Raw genomic sequence first — 14,578 nt, 5'->3', positions numbered from 1 at the left:
AGTTCGATCGGACGATCCGAATTGAATTTTAAAACACTAGTTAAAAGTCCTAACCACATCATAGCCTACATATCTTAAAGTTATATTCATTGCATAGTGCCACATATCAATTAAATGATGGACCACGAAAAACTAATAACTATAGACCACAAAAGTTTACTAAATAAAACTGCATCACTATGCCTCAACTATAAATAAGACCTCAATGTTAAGTAATTTTCCCATGCAACTTGTGTGCATTGCCCAATTCAACTGCATAACTCTTACATTAGTCTCTGTGTTTTTCTATTGTTTCTTACTTCCACGACTAAAAACGGAAGATGGGTTTATTAGGCAAATTAACTGCACAAGTTGAGATAAAATCAGATGGAGACTTGTTTCATCAAGTGTTCAGGCACACTCCGCACCATATATCAGGCATGAGCCCCGATCTGGTGCATGGTTGTGGTCTTCATGAAGGAGATTGGGGAACTGTAGGATCTATTATTTGTTGGAGTTACACTGATGGTGTGTATTCTAAGTATATAAATACATATATATATATATATATCCATCATATATATGGTTGCTTATTTTGAATTTTGGTAGCATGAATTATATCATATGCATGTAATCCCAATTTAAATTTCAATGCTATCTATTTATATAAAGAAAAGTTTTACGTGTTGGGCTTCACTTAAAACAAATACTACTTATAATGAGCTTAAAAAGATAAAAATATTGAGTGAATTGATTATTATATAGTTTAAAACAATGAAAAATTTGATGGTTTTACCTCATCATTTATTTGAGAAATACTCTTGCGTTCTACATTAGAAATAGGATTTTTGCATATACTTACGTGGTAAAATGGATAAAAATGACAATACTATATAAACATATAATTTTATGTGTTCAAATAATATTGGTATCTTTTAAATTTTAAATATGACTTATTTTATTGGCTGTTAATACTTCTAATATAATGGAGCGGCCGAATTAAAACATGTAAATGATTAGACAGTCTTGGAATTCATGCTAGAATAAAATTATGATCTGATTTTATTTAAGTTTAGATATACAATTATTTTCTGATTTAACTCAAGAGTCCTACAAAATATACAGATGGGAAACAGAAGATCGCAAAGGAGATAGTTGAAGCCATCGACGAGGAAAATAAGTCAATAATATTGAAAGTGATCGAAGGAGATCTGCTCGAACACTATAAGAGCTTTGTCATCAGAATTCATGTGGACACAAAGGGCGAAATTAATTTGGTGACCTGGGTTCTAGAGTACGAGAAACTGCACGAGGATATTGAAGATCCAATCGTGTTTATCGCTTATCTCATTAAGGTCACAAAAAATATTGAGACTCATCATCTTAAGACTTAAAAAGCATCATTACAACAAAATAAAAATTAAATGGAAAAAATAGAACTATCGCAATAACACATGATCATATATAATAGGTTTGTCTGCAATAATGGTTCTTACAATTTTAATTTATAGTGGCAAAAATTAATTTCAAGTTGTCATAATATTATAAATTAATAAACATGTACCATGACAATATAATGATTGTATAAACGGCTTACCATCATATGGGCTAAAATTTATCACTATGCATGTATTTATATTTGAATTAGTGACAATAAAAGAATTATTCCTCCAATTATTAAGATTATGGTTGTGATGAATTGGAGTTGTTCGTGATTGTGAAAATGTGGTATTTTCACTAAGTATCATATTATATACATCTGTGATTACACAAACCAGCACGTTGCCTTTGTGAGCCATCACAAGAAAAAGAATAAAAGAAAGTGTCAGATGCATACGACACCAAATTTTTATTTATTCGAAGTCTATTTTGTAAATAATATTATTTGTACCCTCCATCGATCGATCCTAAAATACAAACTCTAGCTACGAAAAGATCCTTTTTTCTTAAATAGATTTATTTATTAAATAAAACACAAATCTTAAACAATAATATTTATTTCAAGAATTTGAAATATGAAACACAAAAACGATCATATATGGTTAAATTAGAACCTCAACAATATTTATTATACAAATAAAATAAGAAAATATTTGATTTTCCATAGTATACATTGTTCATACGAAACACAGAAAAGTAAAGCTTCAAGTATGATTGGATGGAAAAGATAAGTGTCAATGAAATGATATAAAGATGCAATAATATAAGGGTAAATGCATTGAGACCTTCTGAGATCGGATTTAAATACATAAATATTTTTTTTCTTTTTTTGTAAAATTATAATTATACTTTTTGATGTTGTATTTGTAATTACAATGATTACTCCTATTCAATAACGAAAATTTATACATACATTCTCTAAAATACATTAAACTAACATTCCTTAAAATAATATATTTATAATTTTACAAAACATAGTCTACCTAATTCAAACCCATAAAAAAATATAAAAAGCCATAGCTATATAATTGATGAAAGAGAAGGTGTTGCAGAATTTGGTGGATATCTCCAATACTTTTGTCTCCACTCATTATAATTCTATTTTGATTGTCCTCTTTATGCATGCTGTCAAAATTGTCTCATATTTCAATTACAACATAAAGTAATTAAGGGAATATTGTCCCCATCATTGTTGTTAGTGCTTGATGACATTGTCAGTAACAATTTTGGATCATGCTATCTTCTGGTCAAAAAATAGTTTTGTGTAATAAGTAAAAATCACTGGAGTATTAGTTTCTCAAATCTCAGTTCGATTAGAAATAGCCCATAAACCTATTTCGACAGGAGTTTTACAAATAGAAATAATTAATTTGCTCAAGTGACATATTCCTGATAATGAATTTTTTGAATTTATTTAAATAATTTTAAATTTTAAAAATTTTAAATAATAGGATATTTATGTGTATATGCATATAGATATCATAAAGTTATTTGGTCAAGTCTACGTATGTGCATATAGATATCATAAGTTTATAAAATCTAATTAATTACTTTCCGAGAATATAAAATATTTGATATATGAACAATATTGTTTTCATTTTTAACAATATTTGATGTAAGAACAATATTATTTTTATTTTTAACAATATTTGATGTACGAACAAAACTATATTATTACAATATTAATCCACCATTGTCCATATGAAACTTGGAAAAGGTAAAAGCTTGGGGCATGATTGAAGGAAAAAGATAAGTATGAATGATGATCAATTATATAATATTTAGTCGTTGATCCACGCAATTCTACAAGCATATAAAAAGGAATTGCCATACTGTGAAAAAAAAGATAAACATAATATGAGGAGAGAAGAAAAAATAAATGTGTGGGATGTGAGAGAAAATAAATTATAATTATGGGTTTATTGAAAATATGAAAGCTTGTAAGGGGAAAAAAATTGGATAAATAAGGAAGAGAGAAACGTGGTACAGTGTGTTGAGAGAAAAAAAAAATTTAATTGTCAGATTATTAAAAAATATTAAAATTATTATTCTAATTTTTTCTTTTAAATAAAAATAAATAAATATAAATATTCAATAATAGTACAATTTTTTTTTATAATAATATATATTATAAATATACATAGACTCATATAATAAAATATTTAAAAAGTCATTGACATATAATTGATGTGAGAGAAGAAGATTCTACACACTTAATTTGGTGGACGTCTTCAATGTTTATCTTTGTCTCCACTACTCCACCTAGACTCGCTACTTAAATTTTCGAAGAGTAAAAGATTAGATTGTGCTAAATTTATTATGATTTCTCCACTCAAGAAAATTTCACTATTACAAAATTTTATTGTGCTAAAATTAGTCGAAAGACTATTATAAAACTTATTCATTACAATCTCAACAGCATATCAGAAATAAAATTTCCTATTAGATCAAATTTTATAGGGTAAGAAATATTTTATCATTCAAATTATGATTATTCTGTATTCTGTTATTTGTATTATTATTATTTTTTTCATGTCATACCATCTATATCAATTTTGCAAATTACCTTCTCAAACCACTTCTTAATGGAATTTTTTTACGAAAAAATGGTCGCATACAACATATACATGTGCGAGAATTCTCCTAATTTGTAGAAACTCCCTCATGAATTGGTTAAATTTTAAGTTGAATTTTATTTTTTATTGTAAAAACATGTATATTCCTAGAAAAAAAAAAAAAAAGAGCCAATTTAAGATGGGAAAAAATTGTAATTTAGTCCACTGTGATATTGCAAATGTGCAAATTACTCTCATATAAAAAAAATATAATTTACCCCCTTATAGTTTTTAAAATGCAGCAAGTTACTCCCTGTGTTTTTTAAAATTAAGAAATTTACCTCCCTAGACAGGAGGGTAAATTGCTTCATTTTAGAAAATATAAGGGGGTAAATCACTATTTTTTTTATAAGGGGGTAATTTGCTCATTTGTAATATCACAGAAGAGTAAATTGCATTAAACCTTTTAAGATTTTGTAGTGAAAAATTGCGTATGTGTTTTGTATGTGACAAATTTCAAGTGAAAATTTCTATGAAAAAACTGTTTAAGTTGGTAACTCCTAAAACTCGTATAATTGGTATGACAAATTAAACAACATATATATATATAACGACAAATATAAAAACATCCTAATTTAAAAGGCAAAATATTTTTTCCTTGATTTTATATATCGAAAGTTGTTAGCTCATAGCATCTACAACTTATATCATATATCAAATAATGAACTTTACTTTTTCAATAAAATTTTGAAATCATATGACCTTCAAAAAGTAATGTAATACCTTAACACAAAAACTAATTATTATAGGTTAAGTCCATTTTGATGATAGCTTTATGTAGTCTGAAAGTGTCCAAATTTCAACTGCAACACAAAGTAATTGATAAGGGGATATATTGTCCCACATCATTGTTGTTAATTAGTGCTTTATGACATTGACACCAAACAACTTTTGTATCAATTATCTTCTGGTCAAATATAGTATTGTTATCTGTCTTCAACAAACTCAAATCCACGTACAACAACATAATGAGTTGTACTATTCTATTGATAATTTTATCCCTCCATTTGTTAGGAATTTATTTTAGTTAGACTGTGAATTGCATGCAAAAAATATGAAGAAAAAAAAATAATTTAGAGAAACAAGATTTACATAGTTCGGAAAATTCTCCTACGTCCAGAATGGTAGGGAAACTATGAAAGAAAGAAGAAAAGAAAATGAAAGCCTGTTAACATATTTCAACACAATTTGTACACATTTCATCATATATTCCAAAAAAAAAAATGTTTTGTGGTCTCTAGACCCAATGCTGAGTAAATTATAACAAACCAAAATAACATATATAACAAGTATAAAAATAAATAAATAAATGTAACTTTTGAACTAAATAGAAATGAAATTGAATTAATAACCATCATATGATGGCGCAACATGATCAAAATACATTCTATCAATAGACAGAACCAATAAATCTATGATAAGAATTTGGATTAAATCAAAGTCCCTAATCTAAGATACCGAAAGTGACATCGACCTCTAATGAATACCATAAAACAACACTTTTTACGAAAGTGTAAAGCTTTTTTATTTCATGCAAACTACAACATGATGAGAATTAGGGTAGAGGTATGGACCATGTCGAATCTTCCTTCTTCTTTCCCTTCTTTTTTCCTCTCTATCTGAACATTCCAAGTTTACCTTTTCTTTTTCTCCTTCTGGGGTAGGGTGGGGTGGGGGGATGAGGGAACTTCACTAAAGCTAAAGTAAAAGAGAATCCAAAGAAAGCAATTTCAATACCAGAGGATGAACTTTAACAGGGTCTTTTTCAATTGTTTTGGTTATTTACCAGCCGCCCCTGCAGTGAAACAAATGCAATGTGTGTAACTGTTTATGTATCGATGGATCATGTTTAAGAACATCGAAACCAGACGTGGAGTACCTTTATTGCTGTCGAAGAGTTTACTCAAGAAAGACAGGAACACAATCAGTATTGCAACACCAGCTATAAGTCCGAGGAAAATGGCTAGTGTTTTTTCTACTTCATCATCATTTTCTGGAAAAGCAAAACGAAAAAAGGATCCAACATCCTTAGTTTCGCCGAGTTATAAGAGGAGTAATCAATTAATCGTAACCGCTAACTCAAATTATTGCATGATCAAGAAACCAAACAGCTGATAAATACACTTACAACATTAATTCAATTACAGTTCACCAAATTATCGAAGATGGATATAATCTAAATCTCTATTCTTTTTGTTTTTTTTTTTTTGCGAAGAAATATTCATCCACGTCGAAGAATACATAAAAGTAGAAAACGAAAATAAATAAATTCAACTCGGTACTAAACTAATCAATTTTTTATTTTTTATTTTTTATTTTAGAGAGTGGTTTATATATACTAGAAGCAGCTACACATAGACTCTTTGACCAAACCTTTTAAACAACTAAAAAACCGATGCATAATTATTGAACAAGGGAGTGCGGGGTAGTCTTATTTGGCTGGCAATAATATTGGGACAAGTATGTTTCTCTACCTCTGTTAATCATTATCCATAAGTAGTCTGAATAAATTAATAGACAAGGTAGCTTTTCCATTACAATATCCTTAATTTTTTTTTTTGGTTTTCTAATGTTGTTTTTCCTGCTATATGTGCAGGTCTAATAGTATTTGTGCATCATTTTCTTTATATAGCATAAGTTATTCCTACATATTTATGAAAGACCAATAGTTATTATAATTACTGTAATTTTTTTTTGTGCTTCATATTCATTCTTTTTTTTTTTGTGCTATATAACTGCATATTCAATCACTTTATCCTATAATAAAACGTTCAATTTTTTTCTAGAATGTTCTGAAACTTTATTTTTTAAGATGAAAAATTTTATTCTCGCAAGTACCGTCTCATTAAAAGTAGTTGTTCGACATTATTAGCCTCAATGATTACTATTTTTAAGACTAATAATGTAAAAATTATACAAAAATACAACGTCTTTGATTCCAAAATTTGAAACTCTATATTTGATCAAATTAGATACACCAAACACACGATAAATATATTATACTTGTTATATAATTAGTTCAAATTCAATTCAACTCAATTTGAATTAGAATTTTGTATGATCATCTTTCTCACTGCACCTTTTTCTCGGAGCAACACTCAAAAGTTAACTACTTTTTAGAACAAGTTGGTGTGTAAGAATCTTGAAATTGAAATAATTGCCGTCCTACTTACAAATTTCACCCTCATCTTTTAGGGTTCCTCCAAAGTGAAAAAGAAGAATGATACCTTTGCTTCAACTTTTTCCTTATTCTTGCCTCAACATCAATTGCTATCTCAAGTTCAAAACCACTTTATTCATAATCATAAAGTGATTAATTCCTCTTTTATAATTATGATCATAATATATATATATATATATGTGCAATAAAAAGATCAGAACAGCAAAACATAATCTTGCTAGTATTAAATGCAAAAGCATAATCGTGTTTGGACAATAATTTTTTTCCTTTTTTGGACGCTTAATATCTTTTGTTTGATGTAATACTAGAAAATAGAATTGAATAAGATGATCGTGCATGAAAATCACTGGTGATTAAATATACTTACACACATTAATTTACGAGTTAAATTCCTAATTGTTAATTAGCATATTGTCAAACAATTCACACAACCATAATTTACTGAAAAAGATTAAAGAAAAAAGAAACTGAAAACCATGAACCACCACCCGCGGTGGTGGAGCAGCTTACCGCTTTTGGATGAGTACCCACGCTCCGAGTACCGCGCGTAGCACTTGCCCAGGAACATGTCCCCCCAGGCTGAGGACCCACACTGACTTTTCAGCCGTTCGATCGCCTCCGACAAGCAATCCTGGCACTCGCCCACACTCAAATCCTGTACGCATTGCGCTACGCCTTGGACTCTCCCGGACCCACTTACCCGAAAAAACTGCCCTCCAGCCGCTAGATACGCCAGCACAGCGTCCCTCCGACTCAACAAGTCCGAGTAATCCCCAATCGACGGCCCACATTTATCCGAGACCACAGTCTTGTCCTCCACCCCCAAGAACGACGTATTATCATACCTAACAAAACAACCCTCCAACTGCAACGCGCCACCAGACGCGCCACCGCAGGAGGCCCCAAGTCGTGTCACCGCATTGGAAACGCAATCGTGACAGTCAGAGTTGCTGAGGTCGCCCCGGCACTGGAACAGGCCGTAGACGACGTCCCCTGGTGCCGAGCCAGGGAGGGAAATCTTGAAGTTGTTGAAGTTAGAAATCGACGCCGAGTTCACAATCGAGGATAATATCGAGTTAACGTTCGATTCATAAGCAGTGCCGGGGCTGTATTTGAGCTGCGAGCAGCCAACGTATATGAAAGAATCTAGAGAAGAAGTAGAAGGGACCGCAAACTGTGAGAAAACTATGACAAAAAGCAATAGAGGAGAAGAGAGGGAGAGAGCATGAACATGCATGTCCATGTTGTGTAGGTCTTGTTTGGGAGAGATGAAATTGTGTGGATACTACTACTAGTAATAGTGGAGCTTATAGCTTTTTTGAGGGTGGGGAGGAATGCTTGGTGGAGAGGTTACGTAAGGAGATGATTGAGTATGGATTGTGATGGTGTAGGCAGTTGATTTTGGTGTGTGTAGTATGTGAGGTACAAACATAGTTTGTGGATCACTATATATAGGTAAGAAAAAAGGAAGCTGTCCGAGTGGGTTTGGAGGGGTGTGGCAATGTTCCAACACACATGTGACTGCGCGGATGCCGTTTAATTTCTTGTGGGGGCTCTCCCTATCTACGTATACGTAGATTTATTTATTATTTCATGACTTAGATAGACCCTCGCCAACCTTTTCTTCAAAATTATACGTATATGTATAGGAGAAAATTTTATATTTGATCTCGTAACTTAAATATTTTTTTTTAGGTGTTATTAATAGTAATGGGAGGATTATTTTTAGGATAGTAACTTACAATTTTTTTACTTTTTTTTATTGAGTTGAATAAGAATGTTCGATGAAAATACACACATGGCCGTGTAATTAGACGTTTTGGAGGAAATGCTAACATGTGAGAGACACATACTTTGTTTTTTAAACCAACATACTTCAAATCTCACCTCTCAACTACATCTTAAACGTAAACAATCAGGCATATATCGAGGAAGAACTAGATTTTTTCAATTGAATAATTATTTTTTTTCAAATATCACCTTATATATATTTATACAGTATATATATCTTTAGTACATTAAAATGCTCAACTCTATCAAGTAGATTTGATGATTTTATAATAAACGAAGTAACAAAAATTAAACTACTAAATGGCTTTAACTAGAAAAAACCCTGATTGATGAATAAAATAATTTTTTTCAAAAAGAAAAAAAAACGTATGTCCTACTTGTTGGCTGGATGATTGGCTTGATGAGTAATTACAAGCATACCATGTGAAATTATTTCAATTGATCGGACAACTATATATTATACTTACATCAATCTGCAGGTTATTTTAGTCGTCACACACTGAAGTTATATAAAAATTCCTTTTGGGTGTACATCAAATTTGTAAAAATGTGTGTATATGTGTCTGTTTATGTCTATATGTATATATATATTTATGTTGGATTTGTGAGTGTCATTAATCTGAATTTGTGCTCTAGAAGACTTGCCCTAGTCGTAAGACATTTAAATCGTTGATAGTTATTGGTCCTCGTATTATTTCGTCGAGAGCGAAACAAACATAGGGGGAAAAAAAAAAGAAAGAAGAAGGTAAAAAAAAAAAACGGCTGCATTAGGACCATTTAGAAATTAGACCTTCTAGACAGTCCTTTTCATTAATTTGCTCGCTGATAGGGTGTACTTTTCCCGGTGTTTTCAAGAAAAACAACAATCTACGTTTAAGGTATTTTTGTAATTGGTTTTGTGTATTTGCTGCTCCAAAGAACGCAGCTATGCATGCGAAGAGAGCCAAAGTGTTAGGACCAAGTTGGGGAGATTTCTGGCGCGGTCGCACTTCGACGATCAAGTCAACAGTGTTTGGTGTTGGTTTTTAAGAGAGAATGAAATTGTTAGGTAGCACAAATTGTACCTGATTGAGGGAGAGACATTATTTATCGCTATTGGACTGATTGTACGATTTCACGTACTGTCTCAAATCTTGAGTACTAAGTCCGAACGGCGTTAATATGAAGGTCTCTAAGAAGACCTTAATGAATTTTTCAGAATGTCTCTTTTAGGAGTCCTTGACAAGATATTCTTTGAAATAAATAGTTATAACCGTTGAAAAATCTTCGAGACTTAATATAAATATTCTCACATCATCGAGAAAGATCTCTTGTTTAATTTTAATATTACACATTAATATTACATTAATGCACGTACCATTTGCATTCCCACTTTAAATTAAAATTTTAATTATATGCTAATTTTAAGAAATAAATACTATTATATCAAAGTGGGATAGAAAATTTTCACTGATACCTTAATATGTGTGTATAGAAAATTTTACCGACTATTTTATAATTCTTTAAATAACGTATATATACGTATATGTATGTATATATCAGTAGACATTTTTGGAAGCACCAACTGGATGTCACGTCACAGTCTAAAGAAGGTTGTGAATTTTTTATTAGAAAAACAGAAAAAAATAAAAGTAAATTAATTATCTCCCCACCCCCACTCCCACTCCAATCTTTCTTTCTTTTTTTTTTTTTTAATAAATAGGAAGGTGACGTTGACACTGTTAAATCTATATTCCTCCCAACTTTGCATATTTAAAAGTTATATAAAAGTGAGGATAAAAAGAGTCTCATCTTACTTTTTTTTCTTTTATTTTTTTTGGCAGTATTTGCCAATAAAATTATTCCATTTAGAGGTCGAGGTTTTATGGTAGCATTATATTCACCTATTCTATTTAATACTAAAATATGAGCACAGAAAAACTACTAATCATAATTAAATATAATTTTTTTTCTAATGTTGGTTTGGTTTTGATACAATGTGAAACTATCCTCTTACATAAAAGTTTAAACTGTTATATTAAAAAATTATTTAGTATTTAATATCTTAGCGCATAATTGTGAATAAAAATACATTGATTAAGGATTGAAGGGTGCAATATGATAAGAGAGCACGGACATCTTGCTACAGTTATTCATGGGGGAAAATGCAATTTACAATTTGTGATATGAAAAATGAGCAAAAAAATTCGTTGTGAAAAATAAAATAGCAAATTATCCCCTATATTTTGGGAAAAAAAGCAAATTACCTTTCTATTTAAATTATTGATAAGGGGATAATTTGCTAATTCTTTTTTTAAAGGGGGTATTTGCTCATTTCACATAATACAGGGGGTAAATTGCATTTAACCCGTTATTTTTGTGATGATTGTTTAACCACTACATTTTTTTTCTATTAAGAAAATAATTAATTAATTAAAAAATTGTTGGAAAAACGTCACTGAATGCAACATGGTACGTACTACTTATCAGCATTATTAAGAGGATTGTTTAAAACTAATATATGTATATCCCCAGGTTTATCTGATTAAACCTGAATTATTCATAGGACGAGTAGTTTAACATTATTCTTTTTAGTTAGTTTGAATTGTCAGTAGGTGAGCGATCAATACAAAACATTTATAATTTTAAAAATATTCCTATGATTCTAATTATTAAAAAATAATATTAGTGACAAGCAGCGATTAATTGGGTCCAAAGGGAAAGTGGGAAGCGACCAAAGTGAATGCTAGTAAACGAAGAGAGCCAAGTATGCTATCCCAAAACAAAGTGAGGAAAAAGATTCCGACATAATACTGAGGACAAGCAATAGATGCGCAGTCGAATTGCAAAGCCCATTACAACAAGGGCAATCGAAAATGGACAACAGGCCTGCTCCTTCGCAACGCATAGCTGCAAGTTATTGATCCTTAAATACTCACTCCATATAGTACTTATTATTCTTACACTGTCACTTCATTTATATTTTTAGTCATTTTTGTCGAGTGATTATTAAGTTTGACGGAAAATGATCATGTGCCATGCACGTGAGACTAGAAAGGAGAGTTGATACTGGGCTCAAGAAGACGACATATGGTGATTTTTTATTGGAAACGATTAATTTATAGAAATGAGCATAAACATTAACAAAGTGTGAATTTAAGAACCAAAGTATGAACGATGATTATTTTGATATCAGAAATAAATAAATCAGATGATTAAAGATAAAAAAAGATATATAATTCTCCTCCGAATATCTTTTGACAAATTAGAAGCATGACAAATGAATAATCAAAATGAAGTCACCATTCTCCTGTATTTCCGTGTCTTGCTATCTTAAAAAAATATTGTTATTTGAGGGGACACCAACTTCAACTATTCATTAATTTCATACTCCTTTTTTATGTGTCATATTATTTAATAACTATATATTGAGATATTATATTTATACATCTAATTTATAATTTAGATCGTTACTATTTTTTACTTAATTACATATATATTCATAAAAGAATATCAATATTATTTACATAAATTATCCCTATTTTTTAGAAAATTGCACATACAACCTGCATAAAGGTCAACCATTATACAAAATACCCTTATTTTTTGAATGCTAATGACAGTTTCTTTAATTAAAAAAAGGCAGTAATAATTTGTGCAAACGAACTGTATATTAAGGGTGTAAATGTTATTATCCATTATATATCTATATAGAGAGAGCAAAACAGTGGCCGGCCATAATTAAGCCAATTCTAACCAAATAATAATTTTTTAAATTATGAAGAAACAATCTCATTTATTTTCAATTAAAAAATTGAATTTGTATTTACAGAAAAAATCCTATATTCAAGATGAGTGTTTATCTATACTAGATTCCACCTTTAACATTAGGATCCTAATCCAATTTGTATTTATTTTAAATAAATCCAAAGTTTAGGATTGATTTTTTTTATCCTACAATAACAATATATTTTCATTACTTTTCAGGCACTAAATTTATATCAATCTCTTGATATATCTAATGTAGCAAATATGTAATTTTGATAAGGTAAAATCATTACTTTTTTACAATTTAATCATGTAAAATTATTATTTTTTTTATAATTTTATCGATTCATTAATACTGATAAAGTAAGTTTTAATTTCATCCAAATTAATGTTTTTTCTTTTTCTTAGTTTTTTCTAATAGGATTTGATTTTTTTATCTTCCATTGTTATTGAGAATTGAAAAATCATAGGTCATTGCTCTATTTAAAAATTTATGTTACAAAATATATTTTGCCATTTTCTCCCATATGGTATTCTTTTTTCCTTAGTGTAATAATTTTGTGAAGTTGCTCTATCAAAATTTTAATATTAAACATGATGGGTATGGTCTAACAGAAGTTGGTCCGAAAAGAAATGCTAAGTCCAAATAAGGTCCACCAGCTCAAGAGAAGGATCGCCCGCCCGAAACACCATGCTTAGCCCAAGAAGAAGACCTCCTACTAATCCAAGCCGGTCCAGAGGGAAGGGTCGTCCGGCTCAGCCCAAAAGCCCTCCCCCCCCCCCCCCAACACCAGAGTTTAGCAGGGGAACCTGCTTTGTTGAATTCGGCCCAAGGAGGAAGCCCAATCCGAGGGTCTTCTAAGCCAAACCAGAAAGAGGGGGATGCCCACAGGAGTTGGACTCTGCAGCTTGAAGGGACTCCTGATTGGACGGGAGTCTAAATGAGTAAGGAGTCTCCCTTTTTTCAGGGGTTTGTTGTTAAAACGAATAAGGAGGAGCCTTATCTCTAGATCTCAATTTTTTCGCTGGAAGTTCAGATCCCTCTCACCAGATACACTTCCTCGAATTCTTACGATAGAAGGAATCTTTTTCTATAAATACAAGGATTACCACCCAACGAATCCCCCCTGCTAAAGAAGATCCTAAAACTCTTATTGTTGCTCTCTTATATCATAATTTCGCAATCTTGCATATGGAATTCTCACTTTCATCATATTTTTGCATCATAATTCGTCTTTATTTTTATCTGTTTTTAAACTCGGGACTGACTTAAACATCGAAGTACTAACCCTTTGTTTTGCAGGTCCTATTTCTCAAGAGCTTTTACTCAATTAGTCCAATACCAACAGCAAAGATCTAGGAACTTTAGACCCGTGCTAAAATCGTACGCATCAATTAGCGTCGTTTGTGGGAAATTGAGTTAAAGGCGTGAGATACTATGGAAACCCCCAGCAATCCCGCTAACAAGCCGAAAACTGCAGAGGTACCCGGTAACAATCAACTTCTGCAGGTATCCCCTTCACAGACGTTGTGATGGCGGACGAGCTCCCGACCAATTGCCGCACTCCTGCTATTGTTGAGTACGATGGGTCGACTGACCCCCATGAACCTGACTACTAAATCTTTTTTGTTATGTTATGTTTGTACCATTTTCAATTTTTTATTGTATGTTTGTATTGTTAGCAAATAATTTCAAAATAGATATATATTATTAGTTTGGAATATTGTTAATACTTTTTTTTTTTGTGAAGGAAATAAAAATTGTTCCTAATGCTTTTTTCATTCACTCTCAGAAACTTTATTAAATGAACTTTCAATACAAATA

At 30.9% G+C, this 14,578-nt stretch overlaps 2 protein-coding genes across 2 annotated transcripts; one reads left to right on the top strand and one right to left on the bottom strand.

Annotated features, from left to right (window-relative positions):
* The first annotated feature begins 231 nt into the window (after nt 1-231).
* Nucleotides 232-1,790, top strand: LOC105156321 (kirola). The gene is made up of 2 exons (XM_011072418.3): nt 232-507; nt 1,105-1,790. Exons 1-2 carry the CDS (start codon nt 321-323, stop codon nt 1,371-1,373), a joined length of 456 nt encoding a protein of 151 aa, XP_011070720.1. The 5' UTR covers nt 232-320; the 3' UTR covers nt 1,374-1,790.
* Nucleotides 1,791-5,350: 3,560 nt separating this feature from the next.
* Nucleotides 5,351-8,642, bottom strand: PDLP6 (plasmodesmata-located protein 6). Its single transcript, XM_011072282.3, has 3 exons — nt 7,726-8,642; nt 5,914-6,027; nt 5,351-5,829 (listed from the first exon to the last, which is right to left on the bottom strand). The coding sequence occupies exons 1-3, from the start codon at nt 8,456-8,458 to the stop codon at nt 5,813-5,815; spliced, it is 864 nt and encodes a 287-aa protein (XP_011070584.1). The 5' UTR covers nt 8,459-8,642; the 3' UTR covers nt 5,351-5,812.
* Between the last annotated feature and the right edge of the window lie 5,936 nt (nt 8,643-14,578).

The sequence above is a fragment of the Sesamum indicum genome, linkage group LG2 (genome assembly GCF_026168435.1).
Source record: "Sesamum indicum cultivar Baizhima isolate 11 linkage group LG2, ASM2616843v1, whole genome shotgun sequence".
NCBI lineage: Eukaryota > Viridiplantae > Streptophyta > Magnoliopsida > Lamiales > Pedaliaceae > Sesamum > Sesamum indicum.
This window is presented reverse-complemented; position numbering and strand designations above follow the sequence as displayed.